General features: G+C 38.3%; 1 protein-coding gene across 1 annotated transcript in view; it reads left to right on the forward strand.

The window, feature by feature from the left end:
• LOC130547484 (nck-associated protein 1-like) overlaps nucleotides 1-15,800 on the forward strand; it is a 37,984-nt gene extending 22,184 nt beyond the window's left edge. Inside the window, exons 6-13 of the mRNA XM_057323451.1 lie at nucleotides 238-328; nucleotides 545-682; nucleotides 1,347-1,395; nucleotides 10,867-11,023; nucleotides 13,141-13,197; nucleotides 13,295-13,391; nucleotides 13,552-13,661; nucleotides 15,419-15,800. Of these exons, the coding sequence (XP_057179434.1) occupies nucleotides 238-328; nucleotides 545-682; nucleotides 1,347-1,395; nucleotides 10,867-11,023; nucleotides 13,141-13,197; nucleotides 13,295-13,391; nucleotides 13,552-13,661; nucleotides 15,419-15,602 (883 nt within the window). The 3' untranslated portion in view covers nucleotides 15,603-15,800. The remainder of the gene's footprint in view (nucleotides 1-237; nucleotides 329-544; nucleotides 683-1,346; nucleotides 1,396-10,866; nucleotides 11,024-13,140; nucleotides 13,198-13,294; nucleotides 13,392-13,551; nucleotides 13,662-15,418) is intronic.
• The last annotated feature ends 136 nt before the right edge of the window (nucleotides 15,801-15,936 follow it).

Consider the following 15,936-nt stretch of genomic DNA (forward strand, 5'->3'; position numbering starts at 1 on the left):
CTATATACTACCCTGTACAATGTCTCTTATATGTTATTATCCCCCATTTTCTGTAAAATAGTCTTTATTTTATATATGCATATTTTAGAATCTTTTAGACTGTAAATCTTATTATATTTGTATTTTCATTGTGTTGAATGTCTGTACTAGAAGCTTCCAACACCAAAGAAAATTCCTTGTGTGTGCAAGCACACTTGGCAATAAAGCTCTTCTTGATTCTGATTCTGATCTATGCAGTGACCCTGCATACCCTCGACTCGGACAGATGTTCTTAGAGTACGATCATCCCTGGAGAAAACTTTCAGAGGAGTTTGGTCCCCACACCAAGGTGAGATTTGTGTTACAGATGTGTTTGTGAATGTGGGCATTATCTGGGTGTGTCCCAGAATGTGATTTAAGTCAAACTGCAGCTATTTGTTAACATTGGTAACAAAATTATTATTCCTTATCCTTTCATTTGTTGCATCCACATACACAAGTTCTAAAATAGGTAATTCAATAAAGACCTGGAGCACACCCATAATTATTTCTGTTTGCTGATCAGTCCGTGACAGAGGCTCTTCTGTCACTGCATCTGGTGTATCCGCGGAGGAATCTGTCCGCTGAACAGTGCCGTAGTGCTCAGCTTTTGTCACTGCTGGCTTCTCCTGCAGCCATGCTCAACCCTGTATGCTGTGAAACCGTACGTACCGCCTCCGCTTCTGAACAGAGGGCAATCTCGAAATAAACTGCTCATCTTAGATTCTTTTACTTTATTGATGAGACTGGGGCACGCATTCAAATGGAAGCCCAAAATACCAAATTTTTTATTCAACTGGGCTCAAATTATATATCAACACAAACAAGCTACCAAGTAGAGGTCTCTCGGCAATAAGAAAGTTATTGTGCAAGTAGGCCTACTACTGTAGTGAAATGCATATAATAAACATAGAAGCATGCTTTATTACTTCCAGCTGCTCAAAGCGACGAGAGACATACGTAAATTAAACATAAACATTGTCATTCACTGAAATGATATCATAAGCAGTTGCTCTGAATGAAAATTGGCCATGTCCTTTTAAAGTTTCATGATCACCGCTTCTGTTTTTATCTTAAACCGATTAATAAGACCTTCGTTACACAATTTGTGAACTTGCGGAAATGTAAAACTTTTTAATAACTCCCACGAAGACAGCAATGTGTTGAAACCTGCAACTGCTCTATGATCATTTGTGTGATAAAGACAAGGTGAAACAATATGACTTGAATGTTGTTTGAAATGATACCGTACATATTTTGTCATCTGTGAAAATTAATTCAGTATCACTGGCTCTCTGGGCAAAAAAAATGGCTTTCATTGTTTACAGATGGCGTGTGAGTATTTATCCATGGAGGTGATGGAACGCTGGATCCTCAGTGAGTATCTGTGATTGACCCTGGACGTATACTGTTTTGTCTTTCCACGGCAGAAAAGTCTTGTCTGCTTAGAATAAACAAATGCATCGATGAAATAGCATTTGTTTCTGACGTGGACAACACTTTGGCAAGCTTCAATAACTTTTTGTTTGGGTTTACATAATATATGTCTGTGTAGTGTGCATAATAATTTTGTATTTATAAACATATTCACATACATATGTACATAAACATTCACATATATATTTAAGAAGAAAAAATATATAATTTAAATGATTGGTAAATATAATAAATACAGTAAATGTAAATATTTCCTAAATATATAGACGTGTACTGTATATATACAGCCGCAGAATAATATTAAGAGACCATTCCAACTTTTCATTTCAAATCAGTATTTCTAGATGTATTGTGGTCTAGTCCGGTGTTTGTTGAATTTCAATAAAATCAAACTGCAGGAGTGACAAAGTCATCCAACATCCATGTAGAAATATTGTACTGTTGTTGCTTAAAAGTGAATCTGAACTTGTTTTCTTTGCAGTATTTGAGGTCTGAAAAAATACACAGCATCTTTTCTGTTATGTGACCTGTTTCAGTTTTCATTTTCTGCAAATAAATGCAAATGGAAACAATATTTTTATTTGAAATTTGTGAGAAATCGTGTTAGTACACAGAATTAAAGAAACATGATCATTTTACCTAAACGCATACCTATAAATAGTAAATTTTAAAAGCAGAAATACGGTCCCTGAAATGGTCTCTTAATTTTTTCCTCAGCTGTATATCAAGCATAGCGTCAGTTCTGGCAGGTCACGTGAGTCTAGCTTGCATCAGCCGATCACTTCAGGTGCAGCTAATCAACGTTAACCAATCATCATACATCACATACTTGACTGCATCCTATTTAAGTTGCCTTCTCTGCTCCTTATTGTGCCACACTCAATACTTGTCATCGCCATCCACGATTCATTGGTCTATGCAGCTCGCAAGTCGTTTGGACGTATATGCAACATGCTATTGCCGCTCATCCAGGTGTAAGCAGTATGGGTTTTAAGGCCTCATTTATGAACTACTTCGCTCAATATGCTCACTAGTTGTTCGGATGTGCAACGCGCTATTGCAAATCATATGGATAGTTGTTGGATAATCTTTAGCTTTACCTCCTCTATCACTACTAACTTGCTGTGCGCGAGTGTTTGATCTCGCTTGCCAGCATGGGTGCTTTTCTCTCGGCGTCTGTTCTGTTAAGCAAGCGGCAGTGAGCTGACCGTACTAAGCTCACCGGAGAATGCATATTATAACGCCATTTCCAAGAGTGAACAAAGAGTTTTATGTATTTAGTATACACCCTTACAAAAATATCCTGTGGTATTCCAAGAGATAAAACATCAAAAGTACCACACAAAGCTTGTGTGGTATTCTGTTTTTTTGGGACGCTTTACCACAAGATTTCTGTTGTACAGTATGTAATATTCCTGTAATATTCTTTTGGTATTACTGTCATATTCCTGCAGAATTTACCACAGGAATTTCTGTTGTACATTGTGCAATATTTTTGTGATACTTTGTGGTATTACTAAGCATACAAGTCAGGTTAAGCTTAAAATATGAAGTTAACAAGTAGGGTACATTTATGCATTGAAATATGCAGGAGCTTTAATAAAAACAGCATTCAAATAAGACACACAATATTACACAAATATATTTACAATGTAAAAAACCATTACGGTATAACTCATTATTCCCTACAAACTATAGGGTTGACACAGTGAAATGAGTTAAAATGAAAAATATAAACACAAAATTAAAGTCTCACAACAGGCTTGACCCTTTATCTCATCTGTTGAGAACTGACTTTTTCAGGAATCATGTATTCAGGGCAAGATCTAGAACATAAAAAAACAAAATTGATAATCAAATAGTTGTCTCAAAATGTATTGTCATTTTAATACGGTGTTATAAAAAGTCAAAGCCATGCATCACCAAATCCAATGAGTTCCAAAGACAAGAACTGTGTAATTGTATGTGATTCCTCTGATAATAACACTGTTTAACACTTTTAGACATTTAAAACAGTACACAGATAACGTTATGTATTGTGAAAATTGCTTTGCAAACACATGACTTGATGCGAATTTCGGAGCTGATATTTAATATAAGTACCACAAAGCTTAATGCACGATCTGTATCCTTCTAATATACATCTCAGCATAGTCCGATTGATGAGTAAATGAAATGTCAGTAATCTAATTACTTGCCTTATAAGCTAATATTACGATTAAGGTGTTTACATGAGTTACTTTAAGAATATACCTTTCATGTTCTGGTTTTACATGTTACACTACATAGTTGGATTAATGGCATCCGTCATTACATCCCTAAGCGACGCTGTTCGCCGTTCCCTCCATAATTTCATGTATCAACAAACAGTTGGTCTTCGCCATGGTACCACATACAGTGTTTGGTGTTTCATTTATATACTAGAATTGTTGGCATCTTTCTTGTTTCCCGTTCGGACCAAAAATGTGCTTTCTTGCTTGAAGCCATGTTGTTTGTCGTAAAACGAAATGGCTGTCCACTGCCTTGCGTGTGTGTAACCTGTCGCAAAGTGCCGCAAAAGTTCCTATGCACCGGAAATAATATTTATAATATAATATAATAATAATTTATAAAATAATATAATATTCTCAATAATAATTTCTATCGCGTTATCTTATATATAAAATAGTTGCAGGCCAGACTGTGACAGGCACTTCAAACACAAAAGCATGCCAATTAGTTACCATGGAAACGGTAATGACATAGTTAACTGCATCTTATAGTAAATTCTTGATACTGTACAACAGAAGGTGCTGTGGTAATCCTGTCATAATCAGATGTTGTGTGGTAATTTTTTTTGTTTCCACAGAAATACCACAAGTAATTTTTGTAAGGGTATTGCGTGTTGTTCCCACCTAAATTAAATAACATAACTTTCCCACGCCATATACATTCAATATATGAGGTGTAACACAGAGGGAAGTTCTCTGCTGAGTTTATGAATGTGGTGAGCAATACAGATTCAAATGTGTGTATCAGGTAAATCATGTGATCCTGCTGCAAGCATAGTAGATAACTCCTTCAATTGTATGATGATGATAGTGAGAGCTGATGGAGGGGTAGGTGGCTAAATTTGTGTTTATTATTATTATTGCAACCAGAAGCAATAGGCAGCCTGAAACTAAAGGAAGATGTATTTCAGCATTTTATCATGATTTTCCTGCATCTTTTCAGTTAAGACTGCACTTAAGGTAGAGCGCTCTCAACTCAACTTTACTCAACTCAACTTTATTTATATAGCGCTTTTACAATTTTCATTGTTACAAAGCAGCTGTACATGAGACACATTGACTACAAGCAAAACAATCAAAGTTGTACCTGCAAAAACAAGAAAAGGTTGAAAACACAGAAGACAGACACACCCACACACAAAACACTCCACACACACAACACGCACACACACCAACACACAGACACACACACACACACACACACACACACACACACACACACAAACACACACACACACACACACACACACACACACACACACACACACACGTACGTACACAGACAAGTACGCACACACACACACGCTCAGTGAGAGCACACATTTAGGATAAAGGAGAGAGAAGCACAGGTCAAATATAACAGATAATAAATTCCTATATGCAATATTAATTAAGTAAAACTTTAAGATTCTAAAGCAGCCCCCCCGGTCAGGCAGATAGTGCAAAAACAGTATGCAAACGGTGGCGAGGAACCCAAAACTCTAATCGAGAAAAAAAACCTCAGGAGAACCCAGGCCCAACCAGGGGATTCCAGTTCCCCTCTGGCAAAAGCTGCTGCCTCTGCACAAGCTCCAGAGAACTTGCACAACAAGGCTAAATAAAATAAATAAACTTAATAATAAAATAAATTATAGTTTAAGATTATCATTAATAATCTAATAGCATTTGAAATTTTGTGGTGAAGACATGTCAAGAGACCGCGTCCTTCTTTATCCAGCTCTATCATCTCAGCTCTTGTCAGGTCCCCACTTCCCATTCTCCGCTCTACCATCAGGTCAGGCCATGAACTGCATCCTGCTCGCTGTGGTAACCTTGGAACAATGAGACAAGACTGGCTGAGAGTAGAGTACTGTTCTGTACTCTTTGATGCAACAAGTACATCAGTTGTGTTTTTGGTTCCGGTTGATCTAACTAATGCAGCCTAAACCCTCTGAAGATTTATATTATGGAAGAGTAGTGTATGCAAGATTAAAAAGATGCGTCTTTAGTCTAGATTTAAACTGACAGAGTGTGTCTGCCTCCCGGACAGTGCAGGGAAGACTATTCCAAAGTTTAGGCGCTAGATAGGAAAAGGATCTACCACCTGCACTTGATTTTGAAATTCTAGGTATTACCAACTGACAGGACGCCTGAGAGCGTAATGCACGTGAAGGACTGTAATACAAAAGGAGTTCATTCAAGTACTGAGGAGCTAAACCATGTAAGGCTTTATAGGTAATAAGCAAGATTTTAAAGTTAACGCGATGCTTTATAGGTAACCAGTGCAAGGTTGACAGAACCGGGCTAATATGTTCATACTTTTTTGTACGTGTAAGAACTCGAGCTGCCGCGTTTTGGACCAATTGGAGTTTTTGTAATAAGCCTGCAGGGCAACCACCTAACAGTGCATTACAGTAATCTAGTCTTGATGTCATGAATGCATGAATTAACTTCTCTGCATCTGAGATTGACAGCATATGACGTAGTTTAGATATATTCTTAAGATGGAAAAACGCAATTTTACAGGTGTTGGCGACGTGGCTCTCAAATGACAGATTACTATCGAATAGAACGCCAAGATTCTTTGCTGACGACGAGGGTTTTATGGAACATCCGTCAATAGTTAAACAGTATTCTTGGTTGTTACTTATAGCAGTTTTCGGTCCAATAAGTAACACTTCCGTTTTGTCCGAGTTCAGTAATAAAAAGTTGTTACTCATCCAGTTTTTTATATCGACTATGCATTCCATTATTCGATGGAACTGCTGTGTTTCATGAGGCTTCGAGGAAATATAAAGTTGAGTATCATCAGCATAACAGTGAAAGCTAACTCCGTGTCGCTTTATTATATCTCCTAGAGGTAGCATGTATAATGCGAAGAGCAGAGGCCCTAAGACTGAGCCCTGTGGTACACCGTACTGGACTTGCGATTTGCGTGACACCTCATTGTTTATTGCTACAAATTGAAAACGGTCGGATAAATAAGATTTAAACCATTTCAAAGCTATTCCCTTAATGCCGACATAATTTTCGAGTCTATGTAGGAGTGTGCTGTGGTCAATGGTATCGAATGCAGCACTAAGGTCTAGCAGCACCAATAACGAGATACAACCTCGGTCAGACGCCAATAGCAGATCATTTGTAACTCTGATCAAAGCAGTCTCTGTACTGTGACATGCTCTAAATCCAGACTGGAATTCTTCATTGATGTCATTCCTTTGGAGGAAGGAGCATAATTGAGTTGAAACTACTTTTTCCAGAACTTTAGATATGAAAGGTAGATTCGATATAGGCCTGTAGTTCCTTAGTTCTCTAGGGTCGAGTTGGGGTTTTTTGACAAGGGGCCTTATAACAGCCACCTTATATGCTTTAGGCACATGTCCTAATGTCAGAGATGAGTTAATAATACCAAGAAGAGGATCTATAATTTCTGGGAGCATCTCTTTCAGTAGATTTGTAGGTATAGGGTCTAGTATGCATGTTGTTGATTTAGATGATCTAATAATTTTAGACAGCTCATCTTGATCTACGGTATAAAATAATTGCATTTTCTCCTTAAGGGCGCTGTAGTTAGTTTGTTCAGCGGGTTTCACTTCTGATTGCATTGTTATAATTTTTTCTCTAATATCTTGGATTTTATATGTGAAGTAGTTCATAAATTCATCACTGCTATGCTGATATACAGGATCAGAAGTCACTGACGATTTATTTTTTGTTAATTTAGCCACCGTGTTAAATAAAAACCTAGGGTTGTGCTGGTTTTCTTCTATTAGTGATGAAAAGTAGGCGGATCTAGAAGTTATTAGGGCTTTCCTGTATTTTCGAATACTATCCTTCCATGCTGTACGAAATACCTCTAATTTAGTTTTCTTAAAGTTGCGCTCCATTTTTCGGGCCGCTTTCTTTAGAGCCTGAGTGTGTTCATTATACCACGGTGTGGGGCTGCCATTTTTAATCTTCTTTAAACGTAGTGGAGCAACTTTGTCTAGCGTTACCGAGAAGGTGGAATTAAAATTTTCAGTGGTAATGTCAAGATCTTCAACGTTATTTCTCATGATTTGAGACAATTCGGGCAGATTATCGAGAAACGCATCTTTGGTAGTTGAAGTTATTGTTCTACCATATTTGTAACAATGAGTTTTATTTGCAGCCGTAGGCCAGTGAAGCAAACATAATACCAGATAATGATCCGAAATGTCTTCACTCTGCTGAAGGATTTTAACGTCGTCCACATTTATACCGTAAGACAGTATTAAATCTAAAGTATGATTACGAAGGTGAGTGGGTCCTGACACATGTTGACTAATGCCCATGGAGTTAAGAGTGTCTTTGAAAGCCATTCCTAAGGCATCTGTAACGTTATCTACGTGGATGTTAAAGTCACCAACGACAAGGAGTCTATCTGCGGCCAGTACTAGTTCTGATAAGAACCCACCAAATTCTTTAATAAAATCTGTGTGGTGCCCTGGAGGCCTATATACAATAGCTAGAATCAATTTAAAAAGTGTTTTATCTTTAGTATTAGGTGTTGAAACATGAAGAACCATGACTTCAAAAGAATTATATTTAGAGTTCGACTTCTGGGAAATGCTAAGAGAGTTATTGTAAAGTGCTGCGACACCTCCCCCTCTGCCTTTTAGACGAGGCTCGTGTTTATAATAATAATCTTGGGGGACAGATTCATTTAAAGCAATATAATCATCTGGTTTTAGCCATGTTTCTGTCAAACAGAGCATGTCTATTTTATGATCTGTTATCATATCGTTAACAAAAAGTGCTTTATTAGAGAGAGATCTAATATTTAGCAATCCGAGTCGTAACAGTTGATTATCTGTATTTTGTTCATGTTTAGTTTGTTTAACGTTTATTAAATTACTTTCAAGAGGTTTACGCATTATTTTATGTTTGCTAATCCGGGGGACAGACACAGTCTCTATTTTGTGATGTTTGGGAGAACGGATTACTACATGTTGTACATTTTGTGTATTCTGCGACGTGAGACGGCAAGCAGACAGTTGGTTAAGCCATACTGTCTGCTCCCTGACCTGGGCCCCAGCGAGTCAAGTTTTAGCATTAGCATTAAGACTTTTTGCCATATTTCTAGACAGGATGGAAGTCCCAGCCCAGGAGGGATGGAGACCATCTCGTTTCAACAGGTCAGGTCTGCCCTCAAAACTCTTCCAGTTATTTATAAAAACTATATCATTCTGCAGGCACCACTCAGACAACCAGCCATTTAGTGATGATAATCTGCTATAAATCTCATCACCACGATAAGCATTGAGGGGGCCAGAGAATATTACAGTGTCTGACATCATGCTTGCGAGCTCACACACCTCTTTAATGTTATCTTTTGTGATCTCCGATTGACGGAGTCGAACATCATTTGTGCCGACGTGAATGACAATCTTACTGAATTTACGATTAGCCTTAGCCAGCACATTTAAATTTGACTTGATGTCAGGCGCTCTGGCTCCCGGTAAACATTGGACTATGGTGGCTGGTGCCTCTATGTTAACGTTCCGAACAATAGAATCACCGATAACTAGGGCACTTTCAGCAGGTTTCTCAGTCGGTGCGTCACTGAGCGGGGCAAACCTGTTCGAGACTGTAATCGGAACGGTCGAGTGATGTTTTGTCCTGCGACTACGCCGTCTCACAGTCACGAAGTTTCCCAGCTGCGGAGGATTTTCAACCGGAACCGAGCTGTGTGCGCTAATGTTGCTCGCATCCAAAGTGTTTTCTATCGTCGTTAAACTCTTACTATCCTCAGATAAAGATTGGATGCGAGACTCTAATTCTAAGATCTTCTCTGTCAGCCTAACTATTTCCCTGCATTTATCGCATATAAAGCCCTCGCAGCTGACAGAGAAGGCTAAGCTAAACATATGACATGAGGTGCAAGTAACAATAATAGGAATAGAAGCCATAACTCACCGGATTTGAAGTGCAATTCCAACTTACCAAGGTTGCTCGATGGATCGTAGTATACTCGCTGAGGATGAGGAGGACGCTTGGATCCACACCGCGCACAAACAATAGAGATAACAGCATGCAGATCGTTCTCTAAGATTCGTTGCACTGTACTGTCTTCAGTGCTCTGGCTATCTTTTCAGTACGTTTTACAGACAGGGTGTATGCTTACCCTGCCTGCTTACTACTAGCAAAGATATTAATATTACCAAGTCACTGCCATTGAAATGAAGCTGTGCGCATGTGTAGTGTTTAAAGCAACATGAAAAAGAGTGTTTTTACATGCCATTTTATCATAGCAAACCTTTTGGTACAGTTTACGTTATTTTTAAAGGTTGTTTTTAAATACGTCATTTAATTGGGATTTTAGCCGCCGATTGTAGAAATATCAGTATTCCCCATTCACTCATGTTTGAATTACGTAATAACTGTCCTAACTGCCCAGAGGCGTGTTGCAAAGATGGCCTCCGGTGCTATTTGTTGTATGCTTCCCCTAACCGAAACTGCTAGTTTCACCCATTCGTCTCATTAACAATTTGCTCATGCTACTCTAGTGCTATTGTTGCAGGGTGTACTAGCCTCAGCCTCATAGACCGTTGGCTAAACATCTGGATAAAAAAGGCACACTTTTCTTGGAAACACTTCAGCACATTCAAAATCGTCATCTGATCGGCTGAATTTTACAGGATTTCCGGGAGACGTGCGTGTCACGTTCTTTAACAGTCTGCCAGGAAACAACACGAAGTCGTCTGATTTAAGAAGTGTTTATAACGGTTGCAATGAGAATTCATCACAATCGACTAAACGCTAAATACTTAAAAGTAGGCGAGCTAAAAGGCATAAACTTATAATCATTGTTGTTGCTGTTAACTTTTGACACGCTCATGAATGTCCACCGGTCTGATACTGCGGAGACATTTCCATGCCTCTAAACATGATGTGGCACAAAACGTGATTGGTTTCTTTCCCTGTCAGTCATATGGACTCTTCAGTGGAACTGACAGAATTACATGTATGAGAATGTACAATACACAGACATATATTATGTAAACAAAAACTTTAATTCTGGATGTGATTAATCACGATTATTCGTTTGACAGCCCTAGTAATTTTCCATATTTGCTGTTGTTATTTATACAGCTGAAATTTCTGTGTCTGTAATGTTTTTTTTTTGTCTTACGATCGTCAGTGGGATTCCTGCTATGTCACAGTAGTTTAAATACAAACCCTGGCTCTCAGAGTTTATGGAAGATGGCTCTTCGTAATGGCCTGTACATCACAGTGATCAGAGACGAGGTTCTGAACATACATAAGCTCTCTGAGGACTTCTTTGATACTTTCAAAGGGTGACACGTGCACATCACACACTTACAGCATGCTGCATGTGTATATGTATATGTATATATAAATAATATTATAATGTGTGTATATATATTATATGTTTGTTTTGTGTATCTGTGTAGAACTATGTTTTCATATCTTCTATTTTTAGTGCGAGGATAACAAAAGACTTTATTTCACAACTATAAAAACAAAACAAAAACCCACAATGGGGGAAAAACAAGACAGGAATATAAACAAGACTAACTGACACTAAACTGAACTAAAACAACACTTGACATAAACTAAACTCAAACACTTATGAAGACTTGACGGGAAAATACAAACCGGAACACGAACATGGGAAAGCCAGGTTACATCAACACATACAACACACACCATACACAATGACCGAACACAGGACAATGAAACATGAGGCATTAAATAGGCAAGACAAACGAGGGATAATTACACAGGGCAGGTGAGGAACATTAGACACAGGAGGAAATCAATACATGAGACGAGAGGGGCGGGGCCAATGACAAGACACGAGAAAACACATGAGAAGTAAAAACAAACAACTTATGGTTTTCTCACATAAAACCTAAGGGCTCTGCCCCGATCCCGCCACACGACTAGAAATTCAGAAACAAGAATGTGGGACCGTGACACCAAATCAAACCGCTCTTGAACAACTTGATTATAGTCTCAAAAGACACATTTTACACATTAAAACTCATCAAAATAACTCATAATTGAAAGAAATTATTTGTGACCAACAATCCTAAAATCAATCAAATAAAAAAGTCAAAAGTCAAATTTACAGTTGACAGACAGTCTGCGTGCTTCATTCGTGCTGTTTTGCTTGCGCAAAAACTGAACACATCATTTCAGTTTTAAAATACTTACAGAATAAACATTTTTTTGAATTTCCTGACTTCTTTATTCCCCAAACTTTGCCTACAGATATGTACTGTAGATGTACATTATTGTTACGATTAGTTATGCTGTAAATTCTGTTTAATTATGCGGTACATTGCGGGCCGTAATCTAAAGTGTTACCATTTTATGTTATGTATAAACAAACGTTGCTAGACAGGCAGGCAACACAATCTACTTAACAGTTACATTTAATAATCGACCAAATTTGTGCACTGATATGTAACATAATAATGAAAGTGTTTCTCATATGTACTTCAACCAGTATATAAAAAATAAAGTCAGAGAGATGTGGGTTTTGCCGGTTGTTTATTAATACCAGCTGTGAAGTATCACAATGCGCTTAAGCAGTCATGTCACAGGAAAATGAGTGAACGGTCTCCCAATGTGAAGTGAGCCGGGGTCCTTACCAGCAGTAGCCTTGTTAACCACCACGCAAATGTGTAGGGCCCCGCAAGCTTGGGGGGGGGCCCTAGTGGCTACGAGCGGTAAAATCATTTGACGCTTGATTTAGACACTCAGATATACACAATGAAGCGCACGTATCAAAGCGGTGCTCAAAAACGAAAGAAAGCAAAAGAAAAGAAATCTAATACTCATTTTACAAATATAGCAAAACAATGCTATGAAAAGAAGAATCTTGCACCTTTTACTTTCTTATACTGTAGCTAAAAGCATTCTGTATTACTCTGAATAAAACAAAGGACACTTTTTCATCCCAAAACCAAGAAGGTTTATTCTTATAACAAACTGTAGAGAATTTTGCGCTGTTATGTGGTTCAACGTAAAATAAGTCCAGTTTATATTTGTATGTCTCATTAATTCCATGTACTCCATACTGCTGTGCAATTCAAACAAAAATGTTAGGCAATGTGTGGGGGGCCTCAGGTCTTGATTTTGCTTAGGGCCCCCAAAATGGTAAACACGCCCTTGCTTACCGGTGCCCAAACCTGTGTACATGATATACTGATTCCTCGGGAACTGATCGAGACACAGCATTTGTAGTTCTGTTAATGTAGTGTCCTCGCTCTAATTGTGTCCAGGTGTTCCCCGTTTCCCCTTGAGTAGTCTACATCTTCAGGGATCATGTCTACATTTGAAATCATTAAAAGTTTTATTCGCATATAGACCCAGCCTTCTCATCTCATTTATATATGTTACAACATCTCAATTATTGTAAACAGTTCAACTTTCATATTCTTAGATACAACAAGCGGGTTGCAGACATCAAAGAATGCAAAGAGATTGTTATTGCTAACTGGTAAGCACCTTGATTGTGAGGGTTACAAGCTTTCAAGACCTACACAATGCTCTCCCTGCTGGATCATAAAGCACACCCTCTCATTGTGTTGTTTCAGTGGGGCATTTCGAAGAGAGAAAAGAAACTTCCTGAGAAATGCCTTGAAAGAACTTACAAAGGTTTTGGAGGATGAACCAGCACTGCTTGGTCCCAAGGTTTCTAGCATTCTACTCAACTTCGTTTTTTTTCTTTGCCATTTAGGAGTTTCAAGAAATTTAGGAGTAGGAGAGTAGAAAATATTTGCAAATTAATCCAAATGTCATTCATTGTAAATTTACAACTGTGATGAATTAAATAGTGTTGTGTCTCCTGAAGGCTTTATTTGTGTTCATGGCTCTGTCGTTCTCCCGTGATGAAGTACTCTGGCTTGTGCGTCACGCTGAGAATATCACCAAGACCAAGACGCCTGAGGATTATGCAGACTCGTAAGTTATCACTTATGGAGAAAAGTCATGTATTAGTCCAGGGTTCCTCAAACCCGGTCCTGGAGGGCCAGTGCCCTGCAGAGTGTAGCTCAAACCCCGATCAAACTCACTCACATGGGATTTTCTATAGTGATCCTGCAGACTTTGATTGATCGATTGCTCAGGTTGGAGCTAAACACTGCAGGGCTCCAGGGTAAGATTTGAGGAACCCTGTATTAGTCTTTATAATATGTGAAAACTAGAGGCGTGAATCTTTAGTATTTGCTAAATTGATTTAAATAATAGCTTTTCATTTAGATTCAAAGATGTTTCTTGCAAAATCAGAATGATTCAATTTGATTTTGATTCAGATTTTTTTTTAAAGTTCACGGCAGTTCAATACGATACACTACCAAGTGATTTGAAACAGCAATTCAATTTTGTAACTTTAAGCATTACATGTCTTAATCATAATAAAAAGAGGGCAAGCAAATTTTGTACTTTTATTGGACCCAAAGTTTTTTTTACAGAATTGCTGCATACATTTCCTGAACATGTAATAAGAATACAACAAAGTGGGGGGATCCAAGATGATGGCTTAGCAGTCATGTTGATCAGACGGTGTGGATCATTGTTATTATTTTAACAGAGGAGCGCATTAATTCAATTCAATTTTACTTTTTATAGTGCTTTTACAATTTGCATTCCATCAAAGCAGCTGTACAAGAAAACCAAAAACAAGAAAAACAACATAAAATTGAAAAGACTGATAGAAAAAAAAAAACATTAAACCAGGGGGTTAATTTTATACTTAAACAATTAAGTATAAAATTAAATTCAATTTTTTTTCAAATATTTAAGTATATACTGTATCTAATAGCTTCTTGTGATGAGGACTTGTCTGGCCATCGTCCCCCCCTTTCAGACCATCGTCCACCCCTTTCAGACCATCAGTCCGATTACGAGCTAGATCCAACTTTGGTGACCTCGGGAAAATGAAATTTTACTAAAACTACGATACAGTAGTGAGAGTAGAATACCATTCTATACCATTCAATGTAAGACGTACGTCGGTTTTAATGGGAAGTGTTCCAGGTTCTGGTTGATCTAACAAGAGCAGCCTAACAATCCCGAATTTGGGAGTAGAACTGTTGAACAGTTGAATCGGTGAATGTGAAGGACTGTAATGTGTCAGCTCAGTAAGAGCCTCATATGTAATTAACAAGATATACGATGCTTAGTGCAGTGTTGGCAGAACTGGGCTGATGTGATCATACTTTTTGGTTCTTGGAAGAACTCTAGCTGCTGCATTTTGGACCAACTGAAGTTTTTCTATCAAGTTAGCCAATCAACCACATAGTAAAGCATTGCTATAGTCTGATGTTAATGTCATGAAAGCATGAATCAACTTTCCTGCATTTGCTATTGAAAGCATGTGCCATAGTTTGGAAATATATTTAAGATGATAAAACACAGTTTTACAAATGCTGGAGATTTTGACTTGAGATGTATGTTTGGTCACAGGCTCCCATCATATTGATTTGTTTATTGAAGTCTCAGTCATAGCGCCACCAACTGACAACAGGAAGTGTGTCACTCACAACGGACATTAAAACAGTCCACGCAATACTGTTTTTAACCAAGTCACTTCAGTCTTGATCAGAATAATGCAGAAACATAGCATGAATTAAAATTGTAAAAAGGAATTTGTGATATGTGATAAATAGTGTTGCCATGGTAATGTGTGAAACTGTTCTACTCCATTTGGATTTTTTTAGGCTCTTAGTAGGTGGCACAGTGGCTCTGTGGTTAGCACTGTTGCATCAAGCAAGGAGGTCCTCGGTTCGAGCGCTGGCGGGCACGTTGAAGCCTTTCTGTGCGGAGTTTGCGTGTTCTCCCTGTGTCAGCGTGGGTTTCCGCGTTCTCCGCTTTCCACCCACAGCCCAAACACATGCAGGTTAGGTTGATTGAGTTTTCCAAATTGTCCCACCCCATTTTGTGTATGGACCGACGTCTGTATAGAACAGACTTGTGTATAGATTGACTAGTTCTCATCACGAATATTGCCTTAGATGCTGGAATGACGCTAAGAGTGAAACAATTAATAAATAAAGTAGGCTCTTAGTATTCTTAAAATGTCATGAAATTTGAGGCACACAACAGTTCATTAGACATGGGCAAAAGCTGCAAGCAGGAAGTGTCTCATGTCTACAGCGTACATTGTGTGACTTGAGCGCTCAAATGCATGTGCCCACCATGCATTGTTTTTTGAGAGCCAGAACGGCGCAATGGTGCT

This window comes from Triplophysa rosa, linkage group LG2 (genome assembly GCF_024868665.1).
Source record: "Triplophysa rosa linkage group LG2, Trosa_1v2, whole genome shotgun sequence".
Taxonomy (NCBI): domain Eukaryota; kingdom Metazoa; phylum Chordata; class Actinopteri; order Cypriniformes; family Nemacheilidae; genus Triplophysa; species Triplophysa rosa.